Consider the following 24,962-nt stretch of genomic DNA (forward strand, 5'->3'; position numbering starts at 1 on the left):
GGCCACCGTGCCCCACGCCCATAACGGCGGCTCTGTGACATCAGCCCCGGGGCCAAGGCCATCAGAGGCAGCGAGACTGCTGCGGGCAGTACGTCGGCGGCTGCGCTGCAGGCAACAAGACCTCCTTCTTGCAGCTGACGCTGACACGTGCCGCTGGCAGCAATGAAATTGCTTGCCCTCCTCGTCCTGCTGGCCGTGTGCCGGCCTGCGCACGGCATGTGGGACAGCTGTGGGTAAGTGGGCCGAGGCTCTGGGAGGGAGCTCGGGCAGCCCTCGATGGGCTTCACTGGAGAGGGCCCACGTGGCCCCTGTGGCCACTCCACAGCTTCCCAAACCCCCTGTGGGAGCCGCAGCTCCTTGCCAGCACCCAGGCTGCTGGCACAACCCGTTTACGGGGCTACAGCGGACAGAGGGCTGGAGGCACAGCCACGGGGTTCCCTGGCCCTGCCGTCCATGCAGCCCCTTGGAGGGAGGGAAGACGGCTGACCTTCAGCCTCAACAGCAGCACAGCCGTCCAGCAGCACACTCATGAGTTTCTTCTTACAGCGGGAGCTGCGGGCTCCGGCCCATGGCGGCTAGCTACGGCATGTCGCGCGTCGTGGGTGGCACGGGTGCCCAGCCAGGGGCCTGGCCCTGGATCGTCAGCATCCAGAGCCCCTGGGGCCACGTGTGCGGAGGGTCCCTCATCAGCCCGCAGTGGGTCCTGACAGCAGCCCACTGCTTCAACGCGGCCAGGTAAGGAGGGCCAGGGAAGGGGGCTATCCCCACAGCACCGGCAGGCGCCCCCTCCGCAGCCCCACGAGCTCCTGCCATCCCGCTGCCTTGCAGTATGCCCGGTGCCGGGGCACTGGCGAGCCCAGCTGAGAGACTGCTCCGCAGAAGGCTGGGCTCATGCCACCGCTTCCTAGCAGCCTCCAGCTCCACGTTCCTGGTGCCCAAGGCATGCTAGGGCAGTGGCACCCTCCGCAGCGCCGCTTTCCTCCCTGCCTTGGGAAGCAGAAGGCAGGGAACCGCGGGGCTGCTGCAGCACGTGGCTCCGCTCCCTCTGAGGCCTCTCTGCATCTGCCTTCCAGGTACCTCACCATGTGGCGTGTGGTGATCGGGGCCACCCACTTGGCTCAGCTGGGCCCTGAGACCCAAGTGCGCAGTATTTATCGCCTGATACTTCACGAGCACTACAACAACGTCACGGAAAGGAACGACATCGCCTTGCTGGAACTGGACCAGCCTGCCCAGTGCGGCTACTACGTACAGCTGGCCTGCGTGCCCGACGCCTCGCTCAGAGTGTCAGAGCTGACGAGCTGCTACGTCAGCGGTTGGGGTGCCACCATGGCAAGATGTGAGTTCCCAAAGAGTATTTGTGTGCCGAGGGTAAGCTCGGCACGCTGGGGAGGCGGGCCGGGCTTCTTGGCAGCGGCGGCGGCGAAAGCCAGAGTCGGGCTGCGGGGACGTACGGCCACGGAGAGATGGGCCCGAGCCATTAGCCAAAGCGAGATGGAAGGGCAAGCCCGGCACAAGGCCTCTGCAGGGGCAAAGGCGAGCCCTAGGGAAGGGCTTGGCCCACACAGGGGAGGAGAAGTGGGAACAGAAAGGCTGCTCCTGAGAACTCCTTTCTGTGCTCACAGCTGCAGGATCGACTGCTGTCCTGCAGGAGGCCCAGGTCCACCTCATTGATGTCAAGCTCTGCAACAGCAGCCGCTGGTACAGAGGGGCCGTCCACCCCCACAACCTGTGTGCCGGCTATCCGCGGGGCGGCATCGACACCTGCCAGGTAGGAGCGTGCTCCGCGCCAGCCCCCAGCAGCACAGGCAGCCCTGTCGCCAGCGCCCAAACGTCCCCCGGCGCGTGCTGCGCCTGCCGAGTCGCCCTCCTGCCGCTGGGTCCCCACCGCTCTCGGGGCTTGCCTCCCCTTCCCCGTCTGCAGGCCCTTGCCCAGCACCCCTCTTGTCCCACAGCCCCGGCACTCTGCCCAGAAAGGCCACCCAGTGCTCTTGCCCCAGCCCACAGGTCCGCATCCCAGTCCTGCAACGTCCCCCTTCCACACCTCCAGGAGCAGCGGGCAGAGAGGAGAGAGCGCCCTACCTTGCAGGCCCACCACCCCCTCCCAGACAAGGTCCTGCAGGCTCCAGCACCTGAACAGAGCCTTTCTGGGCACTGGGTACAGCTCTGGCCGGTGCCAGGAGAGAGAAGGAGCCGGCCACAGTGCTGACAGGGGCCACCCAACACCACCAGAACCCTCTGACTCTCCTCCGCTCCGCTGCAGGGTGACAGCGGTGGTCCTCTGGTCTGTCAAGACAAGCACGCCGACTACTTCTGGCTCGTGGGGGTGACCAGCTGGGGGATAGGCTGCGCGAGAGCCAGGCGGCCCGGAGTCTACACCTCCACGCAGCACTTTTACGACTGGATCCTGGTACAGATGGGACTGCACCCAGCAGTCCGGGCTGCTCCAACGGCGCGGGCATGGAGTCATTTTCTCACCGCCTCCACCCCCGTGCAGAGGCCAAGGCCGATCCCCACACAGTCGGGCACGTTTAGCTCCTGCCCATTCCCACTCCAGAAGCTGGTGGAGTTCTTTACTCGGCTGCAGGAGCTCCTGCAGGTGCTAAGGGGGAAAAAGGCTTGAGCAGCAAGAGGAAGAGGATCCAGTGCAGGCTGCAGAGTAGCACCACCGTTTCCTCCTGGGGCAATGCCCGCTGAGATCCAAAGGCAGCCTCAGTGCCACTGGCCTGCTCTCTCCTGCCCACGCTCCTCTCAGGGCACACACAACTGCTGCTCTTGACTTAGGTCTTGAAATAAAGTTGACCATTTTCACAGCTAACCAGGCTTCAGTCCAGTCTCCTGGGCAAGGCAAGGACTTCCATGCCCAGCACCTGCAGAACGAGGCTGCAGGCAGACAAGCGGGTCACACGGGCAAAGAGTCACTGCAAAAGCTGCAACCGTGCCCGGTCCGAGACGAGGGTGCTCAGAGCCACCGTGGGGTGGAGAAGACTGGCTAGATGGAGGCTAGCAAGAGGAGAGGAGGAAATGATGTGACACGCAGCCAGCGTTGGGGGTATGCCTTAAGGCAGGCAAGCGGAAGATTAGGGCCTGCCGGGAGCCTTCGCTTACTGAACGCACCGTGGGAAACGCCTGAGCATGCCAAGAGATATTGCTGCCTGTAGCAAAGCGAGTGCGAAGCTGACGGGAGTCAGAGTGCCATGAGGAAGAGCCGGATTTCACAGGTAGTTAAGGGGGATTGGTGTGGGTGGGAGGTGGCCACACTTGACAGATAAGTGAAGGAAGAGTTGGGGTGGTTTTGGGGAGAGCAGTCTGGCAGGGACAGCAGTACCCAGGAAAAAACTGCATCGGTAATGCCGTGGAAGTCCGAGGTGACCCAGCTAACAGCGCCTGAAACAGCAAACCTGTGGACGGCTGTGGCAAACCTGGGAGCAAGGGGGAACAAATACCCACGGGGAGGTCCCTTGCTTGGGAGGAGACAGGGGCGGAGAAAGGGGGGAGTCAAGGCATTTGAGGGGCATGTATAGGCATGGAAAAAGGAGGGGAGGGGGGGATGAAGGAGCCAGCCACACAGAGGCAAAATGCTGGTTGGTGTGCTTGTTTGACTGAGCCCTGCAGGTGATCACCGCACCTCCTCTTGGAGAGCGATTCCCACTCCTTTGTGTGCAGCCCCGCTCTGCACCCGCGGCGCGGGTGGGTCCAGAGGGCTGGCGGCCAGCAAGGGCAGGAGGGAACACAGTCCACGGCGACCTAGCGGTGGGCAAGAGCGAGTGTCTCGGGCCAGTAGAGAACACAGAACGGGGAGGGAGGGAGGCAGGTACAAGGAGTCAATTGTACGTTCTCAGCTAGTTCTCTTGTCTTATGTGATGAAACCATCGAAACAAAGGAATGTTGCTGGGAAGACTCTCCCATCCTCCCCATCCTAATTTGTATATCAGAGATTTTGATCAGTAAAATAACCAATGATTAGGTTAGGATAGGACTATTAAGAAAGTTATAGAATAGGGCGGACCAATCATTGTAACTGTCAAAATTAATAGCGGGCAGAACATGCATGCTTATGTTAAAATCTGTTAAAGATCATGACTTTGCAGAAAAAAGGGATAAGATGTTGAATTTTTGATGTAACTTTGAAGCCCGTCGGGTGGAGCTATCCCCCCGTGCTTCCCAGCGCTGCAATAAAGATGTGCCGGCTTCTCTGCAAGCGTGTAGATAAGTTTGTCGTGATTGCGACCCTCCGTCCACACTTGGGGCCGTGTCACCCCTCTTCTGCTCCGGGTGCCTCCCTGTGCCTGTGCCCTCCCATCTTCCATCGCTGGCGTCACTCTTTTGCTTCCCTGTACCTTTCTTCTTCTGTCTCTTCTTGTCCCCTGCTCCCTGTTCGTCCTCTCTGCTTTCCAAGCCCCTCTCTTCTTCTGCTATTCTACCTGCCCCTTTGGTTTTGCTTGCTCTCCCTCTGTCCTGCTCCCTGCCCCTCTTTTTTCCTTCCTCTGTCTCTGTCCTGCAGCGCATGGCTGGGTTTTCGTTCCCTGCCTCTTTGTCCCAATCTGCATGCCTCCTTGATGTTCCCAATCTCTCTGGCTTCTTGCCTGCGCTGCTTTTTCTCTCTCTGCCTCTGTGTCCCACTCCCTGCCCCTGTCCTTCTCTCTCTCCTTCATCGAATCCTAGAATGTATTAGGTTGGAAGGGACCTCTAAAGGCCATCTAGTCCAAACCCCCTACAACAAGCAGGGACATCTCTAACTAGGTCAGGTTGCTCAGAGCTCCATCAGGCCTGACCTTGAATGGCTCCAGGGATGGGGCTTCCAGTACCTCTCTGGCAAGCTCTTCCAGTGACCCACCACCCTCATATTAAAGAACTTTTTCCTAATGTCCAACTGAAATCTAGCCTTTTCTAGCTCAAAACCATTACCTCTCGTCCTATTGCTACAAACCCTTGCGAATTGTTCTTCCCCTGCCTTCTTAGAGGCCCCTTTCGGGTATTGGAAGGTCGCTACCGGGTCCTCCTGGAGCCTTCTCTTCTCCAGGCTGAACAACCCCAACTCTCTCAGCCTGTCTTCATAGGGGTGTCAGACCTTGGTGGCCCCAAACTAATCTCAAGCAAAGACAACAGGAGTTGGAAGAGAAGAGAATGGTAAATGTCTGCTTTCCTAGGTAAAGTTAGGAGGGACATCATTTACTTGACTGCAGTTTCTTTGTTGTTGTTTTGTATAGAAGACGGGGCTTATTGCCCCAAAGGGGTGCTAGCTTTGTGGAGTTTCCACCTAGCACACATTTCTGTGCAGAACTGGAATTAAACAAATATCCTGACTGTGTTTTTCAGCTCTTTGCAGACTGAGTAAAAGAACCCTGATTTGGGGGACAACAGGGCTTACAGTGCTACTACCGCCCCCAGCTTTTTGGAAAAGACGTAGAAGAAAATGGGAATAATGAGCTCCTAGAGAGGAGGGAGTAAGAAAAGCCACAAGATGACTGAGAGCTATGTCTGTAGTTGGATAAAGCTGCTCTGAGAGAGAGACATCCATCTTCCCTCCGTGGGAGAGTCAGGAAAACGATTAGAAATGAGGAGCTGTAAGAAGCTGTCCTTTTTTAACCCCAGTGTCAAAGCTGTCCTTTGAGCATTTCCTAATCCCACTGCAGCTGAAGTGGGTCAGGTACCTCAAAAGCATCTCTTGACTGACCCAGCTGATATCTGCAGTTGTCCATATGAGAAGGGGAAAGACACTGGTTTTGAATAATGGCCTCCTTAATAGCTTTAGCCTTAGGGTCTGGCTCACTGCGGTGGGTGCCCAGATGCACTGCGAGCCCCAGGACTACCGGCCCATGCACCACGAGGACTTCAAGGAGGACCTGCGCAAGTTCCGCCGGAAGAGGCACAGCGGGGCGGGCGAGCGCAGCAAGCGGGAGCTCTACAGCCGCCTCAAGAACTTCTGAGGGACCCCTGCAGCCCCCTGCCCCCCCCCCCCCCGGGGCAGCCAGCACTCACCGTCGCCCAGCCCAAAACCTGGTGGCCCCCACACACACAGACACACACACACACATAGAGCTCTGTGCTGGGTGCCCTGCCCAGCATCACCTCCCTCAGCAGCTGCGGGGTGGGGGGAGGGGGGGAGGGGGGCCATGGTTGTGGGGTTTTACCCCTTTTTTCCACTAAACAGGCTTTAGGTTTTACACCAAATGGTGGCCGGGGGCTGTAGCATGTGGGCGGGGATTGCCTAGGGGGGCTCAATCCTTGCCAGGTTGAACCTTCCTCTGGGAGTGGGGGTCAGGCTACCTCCCCTCCCCAGCATCAGGGATGGGGCTCGGGGGCTGTGGGGCAGCCCCCCAAGCCAGTGCCCCCCTTCCCCTTGCACCCTGGGCTGGGTGGGGGGTGGCTGTGCCAGCTTTGGGAAAGCCACGGGGCTGCAGCACATCCCCCACCACCACCCCCCCGAGCCCTGGGGGGTGCCATGGAGCTGGGCAGACCCTCTCTGGGAGGCTGGGTGTCCCCAGGGAAGGTGGCGACCCCCCCTCTCCGAGGGCTGCGATCCCCCCTCAGCAGAACTTAATGGGCAGAACTGTTACTGAAAAGCACTTAAACCTCCTTTGCAGCCAGGGGGGCTGCAGGGGGTGGGGCTGGGATGTGCCCCTTTTACCGGTCACTGACTATTTGAGGAGTTCCTTGTTGTGGTGGTGTTTTGCCACCCCGTTGGTTACCTTTGGGGGGGCAGGCGGGGCTTCACCCCCACCCCAGAGTGGCTGCTGCCAAAGCACCACATGCTGGGGGGGGGGGGGGAAGTGCCCCTGTGCCCCCATGTCTTGTCTGTTTTTATTGTTTTTTTTAACATTTCTGGTTAATAACTCAGTGAGGAGGGAAAGCTTTGGCTCTGGTCTGTGACTGCGCTGCGAATCTGAGGGGCGTCGGGGGGTCCCCCCCTGCTTTGGGGGTGGGGTTGAGGCGCTTGGGGGAACGGGAGAGCTGTTTAAAGGGGTGATGGCTGCCCTCTGGTGCTGGGATCACAGCTGGACCAAGCCCCTCAGGGCTGTGTGTGGGGCAGGAGGAGGGGTGGGGACGGTGGGGTGACCGTGGGGTCCCACAACTGGGACAGTGGTGTGTGGTGGGGGGGCACCCCCACCTCGGTTGTTGTGCCCCTCATGCTCGCCCTGCCACTTGCTGGCCCCCCCCCCCACCCCAGGGTGATCCTGTGCCCCCAGGCCCTGTCATACACACCACCACCCCACCCCTCCCCCGGGTGATCCTGTGTCCCCCAGGCCTGTGACACCCTAACGTGCGGAAAAGACTTTACAACCCGAAAGGTTACACAGTAGGTATGTTTATTGCGCGCAGATGCACGGGGGATCGCTCCACCACAAACGTCCATCCCCACTGGGGCCGCTTCTCCAGTATTTCTCCAGTTAAAACCTCACCTATTTTGAAACGCCTAGACATAGTCATGACCTGTCCCCAAAAAGGCCATTCCTTCCTGTCACTTGTCATTTCCATAAGCTCCGCCTCGGGCTTTTCCTCAGGGCGCTTGCGCAGTTCCTCCTGGTGGTCCTGGGCAGGGGTCTTCAGGGATGAAGGCCGTAGGTCTTCCTCACTCTGCACTCCTCCCCTCTCCCCTGGAATCTCTAATTTGGCTGAGCTTGCAGTACCAGACTGGTTTCAGCCTGGTCTGTCCCTGGGTGCACACCTGGCTATCTCCTTTTTGCTCTTGGTTAGAGATGGGTGTTAGCTAGCCCTCCTTAGCTCTTCTCTCCTCCTGCCTTTGACGCCTTTGAGCCATGAATTAGGTCCTTGTTTCTGTCTTTTCTGTTTCCTTTATCAGCTTCTTTCTCGAGCGGTTTGCAGGGGTTAGTGACTAATTGCCTACTTGCAGGCATGTTAGTTCTGGGAAGCAAGTTTTAATAGGTTTAGCTTTTTTCTATGTAGCTCCCTATTAATATTTTCGATATATCTTCGCTTATAAAATATATTTTCTATATGTCCCCATTTCAATTCCCCCCTTTTCTGTTGGGTTAAGTGAATTCTTTTACTTGGCTATTCTGGTTGGTATAATGCTTCGTACATTGAAGTTATTCTTCTAACTATACGCCAAACCCACATATATAGGGTCCCTACTAGAAATAATAAAATAGCGGTAGCTATCAACAACACTACTATTGGATGCATTAGGACGTTGAAAAAGTCTGGTGGCTGAAGGTGACCACCCGAACAGTGTATCCCACCATTTGTGTTCTCCGTCCTTTTTGACCCTTTTCAAGACCCTACTTGCCTCATTTGCCTCATGATGAACAGTTATTAGAGTTTCCCGTCCATTATTCTTGGCTTCCTCTAATATCCGTATTAAGTCTGGGTGTTTCAACAATCTTTTTCTCACTGCTAAGTCTATCCCTATAGGTGTGGGTTCTAGTTCAGAAATCAACGTATAGTTTGATCTCAGGATTTGATGAGAAACCACAGGAGCAAAGTAGCTAAAGTCACATCCTGTGATGGTGGTACAATTACAAATACAGAAATTCGAGTGATTCCTGGTGTCTATTTCTACTCCTTCTACAGACACAAAGCAACATGTTGTTCTTAAACAAGCACAATCTTTTCCTGCATAGACGACAACTGGTTTTGGACTGGCATTCGGGCGAATTTCAAGGTGACAGACCTTTTGGTCGGTATCCAGCAAATGTCTTGTGCCCTCATGGTATTGCTTTCGCAGAGAAATCCCTGTTGCTCTCGTACAACGCAGGATTCTAAGTCAACTGTTTGCCATTTGTTCTCTGTCTTTCGGGCCCATGTCCTATGTTCCAAAGGATAAAGCAAATTTTGACCGTGATTTATTCCCAAGGCTATGATGGGATGTATTACAGTCACTGATGCATTGTGGATAGTTAACACGAGGGCAGTGGCTGTGTGTGTGGTGGGGTTATAGGTAAAGTTTACCATTTCCCACCAGGACTGGAGCTCTCTTTCCCTATCAGTGGCACTATCCCAAACTGTCTTCTGTATCTCCGTGGGGAAGACCCCTTCCTCTCCTTCCCTTACAATAGGTGCAGTTATTGATTGCTTCTACAGCTGGGCCTGGTTACAGCTCAGGGCCAATGAGGTATTACTTTGGAGCCCTCCAATTGCATCTATAATGATATTATGATCCCTTATGTTTGTCCGTTCCCAGTCGGGTAAAACTTCCGACACCAACCATTGGTGAGCTCCTAGAGCTAATAGGGAGGATTGTGATGGCTGTTGTAATTTGGAGAGATCAGCAGTAGAGGCAGCTAATTTGTTCATTATCACTTCTGAATCTGTGGTATGTAGAACCCCAAGTCCTGTCCCTAACACCCCAGCTACATCCCTCGGTATTCGCCTTTGAAAAATATCCAGTCTCCTGCGTAGCCAAGTGGTCCACCCTTCATAGGAAGTCCGTAAGAAAGGGGAACACAATGGTTGTATTTCTGAAACATTAATTTGCATCATCAGTTCCACCCTTTTTAGAGACCACTCTGGGTTAAATAATACTTGTTGCTGACCTGTATTTCTGATGACATACGGACCAATCTCATAAATCTTAGATTCAAGTTTAGTTTGGGTTCAGACTGTTTGAGTGCTAGTATCAGCTGTATAGGTTGTGCGGGGCCCCGCTGTCGTACAAGGTACAGCATCTATCTTCAATTTCAATGGTAATCCGATTTCACCACGTGCCCAGACCCAGGTTACAAAGACAGGTTGTGTTAGAGTAAAATTATGCCAACAATCCAAGAGACTGCAAGGCTTTCTACTTGTTGTGTTTGTTATTATATTGGATACAGATATCTGGTTTGCCCTTTTGTAGGAAGTTCCGTTAATTCCTCGGCATCCTACGCTTATGTTTTGACCCAGCATTCCCTGCAGTTGAGGCATCGTTCTCTGAAGGTCTGTGCTCCAATAATTTTTGGGGTACACTTCATTTTTATGCATAACCACGGTGGCAAGGCATAAGCTTTTTCTATCAGAGAGCGGTCCCATATCCCCAGTATATTCAACATGAGCTTGGGTCCATGGCCATTCTGGGGTGTTACTGTTCGACCCTTGGGTTACAACAACTGTAAATACCACAATTTTCCTGACTAAATCTTGGCAGGCCGAGTTACTAAACACTTCTGGGTGCAATATACTCATTTCGCTCGGCGGAGCTTTAGTTTCAGTTCATCCTCACCCTGTGTTACTTTCCAAGGAGTTTTAGGAGCTTTCTTCACTCAGGAGTGGTGAATCCAGGCGCTTTGTTCCCTGATCTTGATTGCCGTGAAAGAGGTAAGAAGCACTTGGTACGGTCCTTCCCACTGTGGCTCCACAGTTTTCTCTGCAACAGACTTAACATACACCTAGTCTCCAGGTTGTATGTTATGCACTGGCCCATCCAAACCCCTGCATCGGGTTCCAAACACCTATTTTTCAATTTTACGAAGCTGTTTCCCTAATGCCACCATACAGGAAGTCATCAATTCTTCACCAATTTGTGAAGAGCTTCCCTTTTGTACCCCATAGGGTCGCCCACATAGAATTTCAAATGGGCTTAGCCCTTCTTTAGCTCGGGGTCTAGTTCGTATCCGTAGCATTGCTAGGGGTAGAGATCGTGGCCAGGCCCAATTGGTTTCTTGTCCTAATGTAACAATCTGTTGTTTCATCAGGTGATTCATTTTCTCCACCTGGCCACTAGATTGTGGCCGGTATGGAGTGTGTAGTTGTCAATCTGTCCCTAGATGGTGGCTTATTTTTGGCACAACTCTGGAGATGAAGTGCGGCCCTCTATCCGAGGACATCACCGCTGGGTCTCCAAACCTGGGTATGATTTCTTGTAGCAACACCTTGGTCATCTCTCGAGCTTTAGCTGTTCTGCATGGGAAGGCTTCTGGCCAGCCTGAAAAGGTATCAGTTGGTACAAGCAAGTATTTATACCCCCCTTTTCTAGGAAGTTCTGAGAAATCACTTTGCCAATGTTGTCCCGGACAATTCCCTTTCCCAATTTGGCCCATTTCTGGTTTTGGGACAATTTTTGGATTAGTCTGGAGGGAAAGGTCACATTGCTGAGTCACTTGTCTGACAGTGATGTATAAATTTTGAGCTGTCACGTGTCTGATAAGGTATTTGTATAATGCCTCCGCCCCCCAGTGCCCCTTCTTGTGTTCCTTCCGGACCAATGGCCAAACCGTATAAGAGGGGACTATGAGTTTCCCATGTGATGTTACAGCCCACCCGTCCTCATTGTACGTTCCTTCCAAAGCTGTGATTAACTTTCGATCCTCCTTAGTGTATTCTGGCTTACCTTCTAGGGTTATCTGTCCGTCTGGGACTAGTGCTCCCTCTACCTTTACTGTTTCTTTAGCTGCCTGTTTTGTCTCTCTGTCTGCCAGTTCGTTTACTCTTTCCAATTCAGTGCTCACTTTCTGGTGTGCCCTAATGTGCATAATTGCCACTTTTTCAGGAAGTTGGACTGCATTCAAAAGTCTTAAAATTTCCTTTGCGTGCTTGATAGTCTTTCCTTGGGAGTTCACCAGTCCTTGCCCCTTCAAAATTGCTCCGTGGGCATGTACCACTCCAAAGGCGTATTTAGAATCAGTCCAAATATTCACAGCCTTTCCTTCGGCCCTCTCCAGGGCTCAAGTGAGGGCTATGATCTCGGCCTTTTGTGCTGAAGTGTCAGCCGGTAGTGGTCCAGATTCTATTACCTTTTCAGCAGTGGTGATGGCGTACCCAGAATGTCGTTTTCCGCCCAGGATATAGCTGCTCCCATCTATGAACCAGTGCTCTACCCCATCCATGGGGGTATCTTTTAGGTCCATGCGGCTAGATTACGTGGCCTCAATCATCTCGAGGCAGTCGTGGTCCACTGGTTCTCCAGTCTTCCCACTAAGAAATGAAGCTGGGTTGACAATATTAGTGGTCACAATCTCAACATCGTCCTGCTCGACCATGAGAGCTTGATATTTCAGGAATCTCTGTGGGGAGAGCCAATGTCCCCCTTTTACTTCAAGGGCTGTAGACACTGTGTGAGATAGGAAACCAGTCATTTTCTGACCCAGGGTAGACTTCTGAGGTTCCTGAACATTCAAGATGACTGCTGCTACCGCCCTTAGGCAGCCAGGCCACCCTTTGGCAGCAGCGTCCAATTGTTTGGAGAAGTACGCCACAGCTCGTCTGCATGGTCCCAGGTCTTGTGCCAGTACTCCTAACGCTATTCCCTGCTTTTCATGGGAAAACAGGAGAAATGGTCTACTCACATCAGGGAGTCCCAGTGCAGGTGCTGACATCAGGGCGGCCTTCAGCTGATGGAATGTCCGATCTGACTCAGCATCCCATTGGAGGTGACTTTGACTGGATTTTATCAGGGAATACAGTGCTTTGGCCAGCAGGCCATAGTCATGTATCCAGAGCCGGCACAACGCCATCATTCCCAGGAAGGTCCGCAGTTCTTTTACAGTCTGTGGCCGAGGGGTCTGTCATATGGCTTCTTTCCGGGCTTGCCCCAAGGACTGTTGCCCTGCACTGTTCTCATACCCTAAGTATGTAACCTGCTGCAAAGTCACTTGTGCCTTGTTTCGGGACACTCAGTACCCCTGAAGCCCAAGAAAAGTTAATAAACTTACAGTCCAGGTGACACAGGCTTCTCTGGTTTTAGTTGCAATGAGGCTGTCATCCACGTATTGTAACATTTTTCCTTCTTCCGATGGTGGTTCCCATAATTCAAATCTTTCGCTAGTTGGTTCCCAAAGATGGTAGGGCTGTTCTTGAAACCTTGTGGCAACACCATCCACGTGAGCTGGGTCTTCCGACCGCTCTTGGGGTTTTCCCGATTGAATACAAAACCTTTCTGACTGGCTTCATGGAGAGGGAGGCAAAAGAAGGCATCTTTTACTTCTAAAACTGTAAACCAAACTAAATCAGGAGTTAAGGTGATTAGCAAGGTATGTGGATTGGCAATCACGGGGTATAGATGCTCTGTTATTTTGTTAATGGCCCTCAGTTCTTGGACTATTTGATACGCCCCTTCTGGTTTTCAGACCGGGAGAATGGGGGTATTGAACTCCAAGTCACATTCCCTCAATAAGCCTAATTCCAGGAACCACTGTATTTTTGGGCGAATCCCTTCCCTGTCTTCTTTCTTTAGTGGGTATTGTTTGATTCTTACTGCTCTCTGTCCATCCTTCAAATTTATTATTATTGGTTGGGCATTTTTGGCACGTCCTGGGGCATCAGTCACCCAAACCCCCGGGTAGACCTGATTAATGATCTCCTCGTCGATTTGTCCTTCTATGGGAATATTCACCAAAGACAAGCTCATTATTTGTACATCTTGATCATCATTTACCTCCAGAGTAATCACACCCTTTTTGAATTTTATCATGGCCTCCAGCTGTTCCAATAGGTTCCTTCCCAACAGGGAATTCGGTGAATTTGGCATAGACAAAAATTTATGGATGCCTACCTGCTTGACCAGTTTATATTTTAATGGTTCAAAAAAATAAGCTTTTTCACTCTGGCCAGTTGCTCCCTTTACCATGACATAGTCATTTCCTAAAGGCATTAAAGCTTGATTCAAAACTGAGTATGTTGCCCCCGTATTCAACTAGAAACTCCTTTTTGTTGTTGTTGTTTTTCTCCTAATTTCATTGTAATCAATGGATCCTCTAATCAGTCCATCACATGTGCGATCGTTTTTCTTGGGTTATCGCGCCTCCTAGTGTTCCCCTGACGCTGCCTCTCCGGACATTCCCTTTTCCAGAGACCAGTCTTTTTACATATAGCACATTGATCCCTGCTCAGGGGCGCCAGTCCACGTCTCATCCTGCATTTAGGTTTCCATTCTTTCTCTTCTCTAACTACTGCCACCAATTTGCCTAGACTCTGCTTATAATTGTCCTCTCTGTTGCTAAACACCCTCCAAGCCTCTTCCAATAACACTTCCAAGTTTCGACTATCTGGTGGACGTAATTTTTGTCATTTACGTCTGATATCATTCTGAGATTGTCCTAGAAATAGGGATACCAGATGTTGTATTCCCACTGCTGACCCGGGGTCCAGGGGTGTATGACGACGCATCGCACCCCTTAGTCTAACCAGAAATTTGGAAGGGGTCTCAGAGGGACCTTGTTTCACTGCATATAGCACTGCCCGATTTACAGATTTTGGAATTGCCTTCTCCATTCCTTTCACTACCCACTCTTGGTATGCTCGTAATCTCTCCACAGCAGCTGATCGATTAGGGTCCCAGTTTGGGTCCTGCAGGGGAAAGAATTCTTTAACATCACCCCTTTTTATCTCATAATATTCGTTTGCCAAATCCCCGGCAGTTTTTATAAACAACTGTGTTTCTGTTTCGGTTAAGCAGTCCAATAACAGTTGCATGTCATTCTAATCGGGCCTGTCCTGTTTTATTATAAACTGGAGATTTTGAGTAACGCCTACTGGGTCACTGCGATATTTTTGGGCAGCATCTTTCCATTCCTTCAGATCGTTACAAGAGAATGGTATTTTGACTCTTACTGTTTCTCTATCCGGTCCAACTGCGTCCCGGAGAGGAGCTTGGAGAACTGTTTTTGTAATCTGCCTTCCCCGGGTTCGGGAAGATATCGGGCTATCTGGTGGGGAGGAGGGAGGATGTGGAGGGGTACGGACCCTTTCTAAGTCCTCATCTCGCCCTTGTGGCTGCTGAGGGGGCCTAAATAGATCACTTAGATATTGTTCTGATCCAGGGTTAGTTTGACTTTTCTCTGTACACCTTTGGCCAATGCTACAAGCCGAACAGCATCTTTTTAGTTTATTTTTGTTCTTGTTTTTGTTTTCTTTTTCTAATGCAAGGACCTTGGGGTCTTGTGGGGGTACTAATCCACAGTCCCTTTGCCACTCAGGATTGTCCTGGACAACAAAGAACAGATCAGCATATGTTACTTCATCCCATTTCTCTTCTCTCCTCAGAAACAACATTAACTGTAAGAGCGTCTTATAGTCTAACGTGCCACTTTCCTTAGGCCATTTTGCCCCATCTTCCAGCTTATAAAGCGGCCACCATTGATTGCAATACTTAATTAACTCTTTCTTCTTTTCTGTGCCCCCTTGTCCTGTTCTATCTTTCCAATGTGTCAGAACACATCCTAAAGGGTTTTTTCATAAGGTTTACTCTTTCATCCCCCCATCTTTCCTTTTTCAAACATGAACACTTCGCTTATCTTTTCCTTCCTTCTCCGCACAACTCTACTTTCCACGGACCAACATTACTACTTATCAATATCCACGTATTACACAGACGTATCAAGGATGGGCACGGCACTCCTTATTCATACTTCAAGTTATTACACTCGCTTCGCTCTTCTCCGGCCGCCTCAGTCACCCCAGCTCGGAACCGCGGATAGAGCTCCTCACTCACTTCGTACGTCTCACTCACTCATACACTCAGAATGTCTGGACAGTTTTGATAGTAACGACAGGAATTATAATCGCAGGAAGCTTCAACTAACATATAAAGCCATTCACAAACAACTCATGTTGATCCCCGGGCAAATCATACCATTACCTCCCCTTTTGTTGCCAGGTAACGGAGTCCACCTACTCATCCAGGGCACGGGCAAACCAACTTCCCTGGACAAGAGTCATAACCAATATCCCCTGGCAAGATTGTGGGGTTTAAGTTTAGTTATTTAGCCTTCCCAGTGAACACCCTTCTAAGTAGCTGCAAATATTGGAAAGATGACACGATCGTGAGAGGCCCGCTTATCCTTCTCCTGCTTCTTATGTACCAGTCATTAGCAGGTCCGTCCTGACTCCCGATGTTGGGATGCAGCGGCAACCTTGGATTTGCTCGATCTACTGCCAAGATCGCTAGCGGCCGCCCTGTCTGTCAGCAAATCCCCCTGTTACCATGCAGGGTACCCTCCTCCCATACGGGGACTATGCTGCACGCCAGATGTCTCTGCTCGATTTACCAGCTGCCCCGGACACGCGTACGACTTACAGGCCCCTCTCCCAAAACATACCGTTTGATCCGCGGCTTCAGGAGGTTGTTGTCTGCTCCCGCGGTGAGCGGCTGGCAGCGGAGGCTCCTCCGAGGAAAGTGCTCAGGGCGCGCCCAGGGGCGTCCGCTCCCCAGGCGATCCCGCAGCCGAGCAGAGAGCATTCTGGCTGGCTGGCCAAAACTAGCGTAGGGAAAAGACTTTACAACCCGAAAGGTTACACAGTAGGTATGTTTATTGCGCGCAGATGCACGGGGGATCGCTCCACCACAAACGCCCATCCCCACTGGGGCCGCTTCTCCAGTATTTCTCCAGTTAAAACCTCACCTATTTTGAAATGCCTAGACATATTCATGACCTGTCCCCAAAAAGGCCATTCCTTCCTGTCACTTGTCATTTCCATAAGCTCCGCCTCGGGCTTTTCCTCAGGGCGCTTGCGCAGTTCCTCCTGGTGGTCCTGGGCAGGGGTCTTCAGGGATGAAGGCCGTAGGTCTTCCTCACTCTGCACTCCTCCCCTCTCCCCTGGAATCTCTAATTTGGCTGAGCTTGCAGTACCAGACTGGTTTCAGCCTGGTCTGTCCCTGGGTGCACACCTGGCTATCTCCTTTTTGTTCTTGGTTAGAGATGGGTGTTAGCTAGCCCTCCTTAGCTCTTCTCTCCTCCTGCCTTTGACGCCTTTGAGCCATGAATTAGGTCCTTGTTTCTGTCTTTTCTGTTTCCCTTATCAGCTTCTTTCTCAAGCAATTTGCAGGGGTTAGTGACTAATTGCTTACTTCCATGCATGTTAGTTCTAGGATGCAAGTTTTAATAGGTTTAGCTTTTTTCTATGTAGCACCCTATTAATATTTTCTATATATCTTCGGTTATAAAATATATTTTCTATGTGGCCCCCTACCACCAGCTGTCTTTTCCATGAGGCAATTTAGCTGTGCCGGTTCATCTCCGTGCCCTTGTTTTCTTTTTTCAGCTACCTGGTCGGTGATGAGCTCCGAGTGGTGATGGAATACATGGCCGGAGGCGCTTTAACCGAAGATGTTACCCAGTTTTGTATGGAGGAAGGGCAGATGGCAGCTGTCTGTAGGGAGGTAAGGGATCCCGTGTGTGCTTCCTCTCCCTTGGACAGGATGGTACTGGTGAACAGGTGGCAAGAAGATGAGGGATTCCATCTTGAGAGCTTTGTTTCTGCCTTGCTTTATGATATGGAGAAGAAAGGGCAACTTAAGTGAACTGCTACCAGTGTCACTGCACTTTCTGTACTCTGTGATTACACTCTTAAACACTGTTATTGCATTACATTTTTTTACTTTTTTTTTTTTTGTTTAATTTTACTCTTCTCAACTTTTCCTCTTTAAACACGTGCCTGGAGCATGTCTGTACTGCATTCCTTGCCTGTAAAAGCAAACACGCTGGTGGCAGAATTTTAAAAGGACAGCAAGGCAAAGGAGAGACTCATTTGTCAGAGTCCTCAGCTTAAAAGGATAGCATTCCACCCAAAATGGTCTTTGCTCCTGAAAAATGACTAATATGCTATTTCCAAATCTGCTGTAGAGCCTGACAATAAAGTCACCCACCCAACAGAGATCCAGTTCACACCGAAGGAAGGGACTTTCTCATTTCTTGCAAACAGGACTTTGTCATATGGATGGAGATAGCACACTGATTGCGGCAGCAGCCATCCTGCCTGTGCTTTCAGGGGCTAGTCTCTGATAGTAATGGACATTTCTCTTCCCAAACCTGATATGCCTTCCTTTGGAAAGTTGTTACTTTAATAGTGTTGAAGCAGCAAGCTATTCCTCTTGACAGCGCAGTATTCAGGCATTGCTCACAATTCATCTGGAAATTAATTGTTTTAGAGGCATTTCCTTCTTGAGTGACGAAATCAGGTCATTAATTTTTACCCTCATGTTTCCTTTTTACCTCTCACTCCCTGCAACCCCTGGATTTCCTTCATTCAAAGCAAGCAATTCACAGGGACATCAAAAGCGACAACATTCTGCTTGCAGTGGACGAGACTGTCAAATCCAGGCTGTGGTATGGGGCTGCTTTGGACTGACAGCCAGTTCCCCAGAAGGGATGCCTGTGGTAGTGCGCTGACCACTGCTGCCAGCTCCGAGCACAGTTCCAATCTGCAGAGAGGCACAGAAAGGAGAAAGGTGTCAAGAGCGGCTTTGGTTTGTGTGTGGCCCTTCCAGAGAGAGGGAGTTACAGTCTAACGGTTCAAGTCAACAAAAGCCACTGCAGGGAACTTGAGGGGTGGGTTTGAAGTGGCCAATTCCACAATATTTCCGTGGCTACAGCACTGAGCAAACAGAGCACGGCCGCTTTTCCAGATAGATTCCACAACGTGTTCTCGGGCATTGAGTGGGGATTTCTTTTGCTCGCTTTCCTAATTCGAGCTGCCTTTAACACCACTTGTTTTTCTCCTCAGCTGCTTTTGGCGCCTGTGCTCGGCTCAGCCCTGAGCAGAGTCGATGGAGCACAGTGGTCGGGTATCCCGACTGGCTGGCACCAGACGTGGTGACGAAAGAAGCCTACGGCCCCAAGGTGGACATCTGGTCGCTTGGGGTCGTGGCAACAGAGATGGCGGAAGGACAGCCTCCTTCTCTTGAGGAAGATCCTCTCAGGGTAAGGTGCACATAAAATCAGATACCAGTGTCTTTCAAATCTATCCCGTTAGTCCCCCGTGAGGCAAAAACCCAGCCACATTAGCTGGAACCAGTTCCCCCATGGCCCGCTTCTCAAGCTGTCACTGCAGCACAGCAGCATCTCCTGTAGCTTTGGTGAAGTCAAGGGGAAGACTTCCAAAGAGATGTGACTTGTAGCCAGGTCAGAGATGTGCCATCTGTGCCTTCAACTGGGCTTGAAATACCTTGTATGCATTTTGAAATCTCTTTGAGCTCTATCTCTGAGTGACAGCGATTTTTCAGCGGCAAGTTTCTCCAGTTGGGGAATTTTCTGAAAAGCATTCCGGCTGTGTCTGCAGGCAGAGAAGTCTTTTCAAACTCGGGTCAGTGCCGATGGCTTACCTGAGCCTTTCAGGAAGTGTCGCTGCTTGTAGAAATGCCATAATTACTCATTAGCAAATGACTTTCTAAAAATGGGTTTTAGCACAGAAACTTGGAGGAAACTCATGTATTTTTAATGTTTTGAAGTTTTCCGTTTCATCCTCATTCCTTAAAATGAAAGGACCAGCTCTTATCCCAAATGAGTGTGTGAGAGTGAAGGCGTGTATACCAAGATAAAACCTCAGGACTGGTAGCTGGAACAAAGTTAGGTGCTGCACAGTTAATTCCCGATAGGGATGCAGGAATGTATGAGGAAATGAATTGTGACCGTGTGTATAGATAGATCGTTTGTGTTGAGGCTGGAATTGAAATCGAGCATGACGTGTAGCTTTTCCCATAGCAATAAGGCTGTGCTCTCTCTGGTCTATGGCACCCAGAGTGTGTGCTGCAGGCCGAGAGAAGAAACAGCAGAAGGGTCAGGACATACCCCCAGGCAGGCTACTTAAGAAAGGAATACAACAACTACACCGGTGTCAGTCCTCCGCTCTGCTTGAACAAAGATTCCTGAGTTTTCTTGGAAGGCTTGTTTTGGTTTGGTAGGTGCCCGGGGTTGTTGGTGCACTGTGTGCACTGTGCCACCTCCTGAGGGGGGAGAAGAAGTAAAGAGGTTTGGGTTCAGCCTGATGCTGAGTAAGCTGAGTGCACCGCAGCTGGCAGGGTGGCAGTAGGCCTGTGTCCCTGGTTTGGAGGCTGAAAATTCCCAGCTTCCTTAACCTCAAAGGTTGCTTAGGGCTCCTGGAGAAGCCTCAGGTCAACTGTGAGGCAGGGAACTGGATTTTTTCTCTCTGATCAAATTCACATTCAGCCATTCCTGCCCTTGCCCAGATTATTGGAGATGCTCTTTTTCTCCCTACATGCCTCGTCTGCTGCGGGAGATGAGATCAGCTTGAGCACTCAGAGCTTCACGTTGTCTTCAGGTGCCTGAGTAAAACTGCAGGAGGTTAAAATCAGGCACCTGGACTTGGTCCCATCTGTGTTCACTTCCTGGGCTCTTGGGCAGAGCCTGTTGCCCCTGAGCTGGGAACAGTGAACAGCTTGTGATGGACCGCCTGAAGTTCCCCAGTTCCCAGCTGGTTTTATGGAAGTGAACCAGCCCCAACAGGGACAGGATCCTTCTGCTGTTGTGTGTGGAATCCCAGAGTGCAGCGAGAGCTCTCAGCTGCATCCAAACAGGATAGCTGATAAGCAAGACCTGTGTTTACAGGCCAGGTTTGTAGCTGACGGCACACAGTAGCTGTTAGGTTTAATATTCACATTTAGACCCCATCCAGGGAGTTCTGCGAAGCCTGGAAACCAAAGGATGTTCTTTCACATTTTTGGGAATGCTTGTTTTAACAGTGCAAGGCACGCAGCAGCTTCCGTTCCTGACAGGAGTTGAAATACCTAAATGTACTCTAAGGGCGTTAAAGGATCATTGATCAAAGAGTTAACACCAGTCTGAATGTAGATACGATTGTTGTTTTCCACGTGTAGAGCAAACGCATCCCCTGTTGCTCACGTTCTTTCCAGCCGACGCAGAACTCACAGGAATGAACCATTTTCCAGCCAAGAGTGGCCTGGATATTTCTGTGACGGTGTTTGTTTTCTCTCACTGGGATTTCCTTCCACCAGGCATATGCCTGGGGCCTGAGGGACAAATATTGGTGCGATAAATGTCCTTTGAAACGCTGCTTGGACCTCCCCAGTTTCAGTTTTAAAAATACCCAAGAAACCAAATCCTAGGCATTTCTGTTTGCTTTTTCATTTGTGAACCAGAGTGCCTCAGTTTTCTTCAAAACTAGAGCATGTTTTCCAAATGCTGCAGATCTTCTACAGTTTCAGGCTGCTAAGTCATCTGTGTGTTCTTCTGTCATGTATCTGGGTGCCCTGGATAACTTGAGGGTATCATTTTCAGAGACTGCAGCTGCAGCTGTATGCCAAATCCCTTCTTGTTTCTGGGTACATTAAAGAAATTGAGGAGCTTCTTGCCCCTTTGCAGCTACTGCAAACACTCATTTCCTTTGGACTGCACTTGCTTGTCTCTGCCAGCTGGATCACAGGAAAGCAAAAGAGACGTGACAAGAAGGTACTTGAGCTTCCCCTAGAGCTTTTGCTGTGGTCGTAGAACTATTGGAAAGGTGCAGTACCCAGCTAAAGATGACTCTCATGATTGGTGTTCTGTGAAGAAAGGAGCAGCTGAAAGAGCTCCATTTGTCCCGGCACTCCTGTTTCACAGCCAGGCGAATGGAGCCGGAATAAAATTCCCAAGGCTGGCGTGGGTGCTGTGTTCCTTTACTGCAGGAGAAGGGACGTCCCTGGGGCAGCACAATTTAAATGCAGTAAGGACAGGCGCTCCGGCTCACCGCTGTGCCCGGTGCCTGAGGTCAGCTGCAGATGGATGGGACAAGGCTGATTTTGTGACACTTCTCTTGTGGGAAAAGTAGAGAAACTTCCTTTTATTGTTTTTCCTCTAGGATAGTTCATTTGCCTTTTTAAGCCTGGAAATTTTCCTCTACCTTTAAGAGGATAAGAGCAAAGTCCCTTTGGCCACCGTCTCTTTAAATGCCAGTAGCGCAGAGCTGTTCTTGTCATGGCGGACATTTGTATGGAAGACTCCCGGGCCTATTGCTATTATTATTGCTGTATATTTGGGACATATTCTGCAAGTTTAGGTTCAAACAGTTCAAAACATTTGTCTTGCCGTTCTGAAGAACATCTTACAAAAGCAGAATGAACTCATCTGTCCAGCTTCTCAGCGTGTTAGACCTTGGTTCCAAGTGAACCGCCCTGGATAATGCTTGCCTGATGTTTTGCAAAATTACGTTCCAATTCCTCGGCATGAGGTCTGTCAGGAAGACTTGCTGATCTGGAATTTGGAGACTGCTGAAAGACAGAGTTGCGGGTGGCTCCTGTCTGCCCAGTTATGTGTTTTCTTCATAATATATTTGTGCACGCAGCTAACATGTCTGTGTTGAAAATGAGGTTCCAAATGTTTCTGTTTATCCAAGGAATAAGCTGATGGATCTACTTGTTTTCCCTCTAGTTAGCATTTTTATCTAGAACAGAGCGAAAAATCTGGACTACCTGTCTTTTAAGGAAGCTGTACTTTAGGGAGCCGTGAGCACTGCAGGGATGCATTTTATGTCCGAATCCTTTGAAATAATACAGCTGGACCAAGTTGACTCTTTAAAATAGCCAGGAAAGCTGGTGTCGATGCACAGAGAAGCCAAATGTGCTTTTGCTGATGGAGTTCCTCCTAACTAGGTCAGCCACTGCAATCAGCTGTCACGGCAAGATCCCGTTGATGTTGGAGTGGCTGTGGCTGCATCAGAGGTTTTTTGTAGGTAGAGAAAAATCATCTCTAACCCTCTGCCAGGGAGGAAACTGGCACTGGAGGCTGGACCTTAAAAAATGGGCTCTCTGTGAGCAGTTCTGGGTAAGAATGAAACAGGTGGAGTCTCGTGTTTCTTGTCACTCTAGGCGATGGATCTGAGAGCGACCAACGGGACACCAGAGCTGCAGAACCCCGAGCAACTGTCCGCTGAGTATCGGGCCTTTTGGAGCTGCTGCCTGGAGGTGGACGTGGGCAGGCGAGGGTCTGCCCAGGACCTTCTGCAGGTAAAACGCAAAGCGGCTGCAGGTGAAACAGCTGCGCTGTGTCCTGGTTTTCTCATCAGCTGAGCTCGAAGGCATCAGATGGAGCCCCCTCGTGTTAGTCTCCACTCTCGGTGCTTTTCAGATGAAAAACCAGTGGAATCCTACAGTGGTTTGGGCTGGAAGGGACCATTAGAGGCCATCTAGTCCAGCCCCCCTGCAGTGAGCAGGGACATCTTTAGCTGCATCAGGTTGCTCAGAGCCGCATCCAGCCTGACCTTGAATGTCTCCAGGGATGGGGCTTCTGCCACCTCTCTGGGCAGCCTGTGCCTGTGTTTCAGCACCCTCAGCGTAAAAGATTTCTTCCTTGTATCTAGTCCGAATCTGGCCTCTTTAGTTTAAAACCGTTACCCCTTTTCCTATTGCGACAGACCCTGCTAAAAAGTCTGTCCCTGTCTTTCTTCTAGGCCCCCTTTAAGCAGTGGAAGGGTGCTAGAAGGTCTTCCCGGAGCCTTCTCTTCTGCAGGCTGAACAACCCCAACTCGCTCAGCTTGTGCTCACAGGGCAGGTGTTCCATCCCTCTGGTCATTTTCGTGGCCCTCTTTTGTGTTTTGGTAGGAAGTTCAGTTTTACAGGGTGGCAAAATAACTGCAGTGGAACGATAGCAGGTGCAGAGGCCTGCAATGGTGTTGGGGACTGGTGTATGCCGAGAGATGAGCAGGGAGGAACGCAGTGAAGTCAGTCCCAGCCAAGCGGACAGAGGTTTGGCGGTGGGAAGGAAGGGGCTGCGGGTTCTCCCTGTGAGCATCAGAGGGGCCCCGGCTTGTCCCTCCTGCGCCACTTGTAGAGGTTTCTGCCGCTGAGCCCCACTTGTAGAGGTTTCTGCCATCGAAACGGGGACGGCTGAGAAGGACTTGTCACAGCTCCTTCTGTTGCCTGGCCTAGTCGAGGAGATGAAAACTGCTGCAGGTTTGGTGCTAGGTTTTGTGGCAGATAGGGAGTGGCACCGTGTGCCCCTTGGCTGTGCCTGCTGTGAAGGTGCCAGCCAGCGCAGGAGGGGCAGGGCATGGGGTGGTAGACACTGCTGTCCCTGCAACCCAGAGCTGAGTGCATCAGCGTTCTGTCACTTGTCTCCCTGCTCTTCTCTCGACCTCAGTGGTCTTCAGAAGAACACATGGGCCTAAATATTGCTGGGATAAACATTTCCTAGAGGTACTGGAGTTCCTTGAGGAGTGGCTTGTGCCCCTCCTCTTTTCTGACCACTAAAAGAGCCCGTGTCTGTAGCAAACAGGAACCTAAGTGAGCATTTTGAGGTTCCTGAGAGGAACAAGGCCCTGGGACAGCAAGCAGCATTCCCAGAGCACTGGCAGGGCAAAATTGCCAGCAAGCTGAAGACACCTTGATAAATGGATTAATCGAATGACGGGCCATGTTGGCCTGGGATAGCAAGGGACTGGACTTGCAGGCGCAGGTGCAGGTGCTCCCCTCAGTCCCATTTCTGCATAGTCCTGGTAACCAGCAGAACACTGCTTGAGCCCGTCAGTAACTGAGTTTGGAAAGTAATGGTTCATTTCTTTTTTTTCCTTTGGGCAGCATCCATTTTTAAAGAAAGCCCAGCCTCTGTCCAGCCTGACGCCTGTGATCATTGCAGCAAAGGAAGCGATTGAGAACAGCAGCTGCTAGCGCTTCAGGGGGGCTTTCTCCCACGCCAGCTCAGAGCAGGAGTGAGAGCCAAACCTCTAACTTAACCCCTAACCCAACCCAGTTCCTCGAGTAAAAATTTATGGTTTGCCTTCTTCCTGCTTTTTGGCTCCTTCCTTTATTTTTAAGATGAAAGACGGCTTAAGACAGAGAGGTAACGACCGAAAATGCTTTGCTGCCTCATCCCTTTCCAAGGTAAAGCAAACTGAGTTGGAAGGGTCTCTTCCTTCTCACCCTGTGAATAAGCTGTACATTCACTTTTAAATTGTCACTTGTTTCTTAGAGACGGAAAGTCCCTTTGACGGTTGTTATATTCTGGTATGGTTTGGAATTGGAGAAGGGTCTCCTGCATTCCTAAGCTGCCGACTGCGCTGCCTTTTCAGTACATACTCGCTGGTATGTGCCCAGTCGTGGTCCTTCTAGAGGAGGAAGAAAGTGAACCTGCATTTGCAACCAACAGTGAATGAGGGGTGGGGCAGGCAAGAGCTCCTGTGGAGAGACAGGCTTTCAGCTGTGACCATGCAGTGTTTTGTTCTTGACAGTGTGGTTTGTGTCACTAACTGCAATCTGTTTGCCTGGGTGAGAGTCTCCCTGAGCTGAAACAGCAGAAAGATCAGTCCGTGTGCTCAGAAAGGGCTCGTCTGATGCAAAGCTACCAGAGAAAGGTGAGGTG

At 51.0% G+C, this 24,962-nt stretch overlaps 1 protein-coding gene across 1 annotated transcript; it reads left to right on the plus strand.

Annotated features, from left to right (window-relative positions):
• The first annotated feature begins 5,789 nt into the window (after window positions 1–5,789).
• On the plus strand, window positions 5,790–24,271 carry LOC147412802 (serine/threonine-protein kinase PAK 3-like). Its single transcript, XM_086480997.1, has 6 exons — window positions 5,790–5,896; window positions 16,918–17,035; window positions 17,875–17,974; window positions 18,379–18,575; window positions 22,475–22,612; window positions 24,182–24,271. The coding sequence occupies exons 1-6, from the start codon at window positions 5,790–5,792 to the stop codon at window positions 24,269–24,271; spliced, it is 750 nt and encodes a 249-aa protein (XP_086337123.1).
• The last annotated feature ends 691 nt before the right edge of the window (window positions 24,272–24,962 follow it).

This window comes from Leptosomus discolor, unplaced genomic scaffold (genome assembly GCF_034619465.1).
Source record: "Leptosomus discolor isolate bLepDis1 unplaced genomic scaffold, bLepDis1.hap2 HAP2_SCAFFOLD_27, whole genome shotgun sequence".
Lineage (NCBI taxonomy): Eukaryota > Metazoa > Chordata > Aves > Leptosomiformes > Leptosomidae > Leptosomus > Leptosomus discolor.

Coding starts and splice junctions, on each gene's coding strand:
- LOC147412802 (XM_086480997.1), top strand. CDS start 5,790: ATGCACTGCGAGCCCCAGGACTACCGGCCCATGCACCACGAGGACTTC. Junction 17,036..17,874: donor TGGCAGCTGTCTGTAGGGAG/GTAAGGGATCCC, acceptor TTTACCTCTCAC/TCCCTGCAACCCCTGGATTT. Junction 18,576..22,474: donor TTGAGGAAGATCCTCTCAGG/GTAAGGTGCACA, acceptor TTGTCACTCTAG/GCGATGGATCTGAGAGCGAC.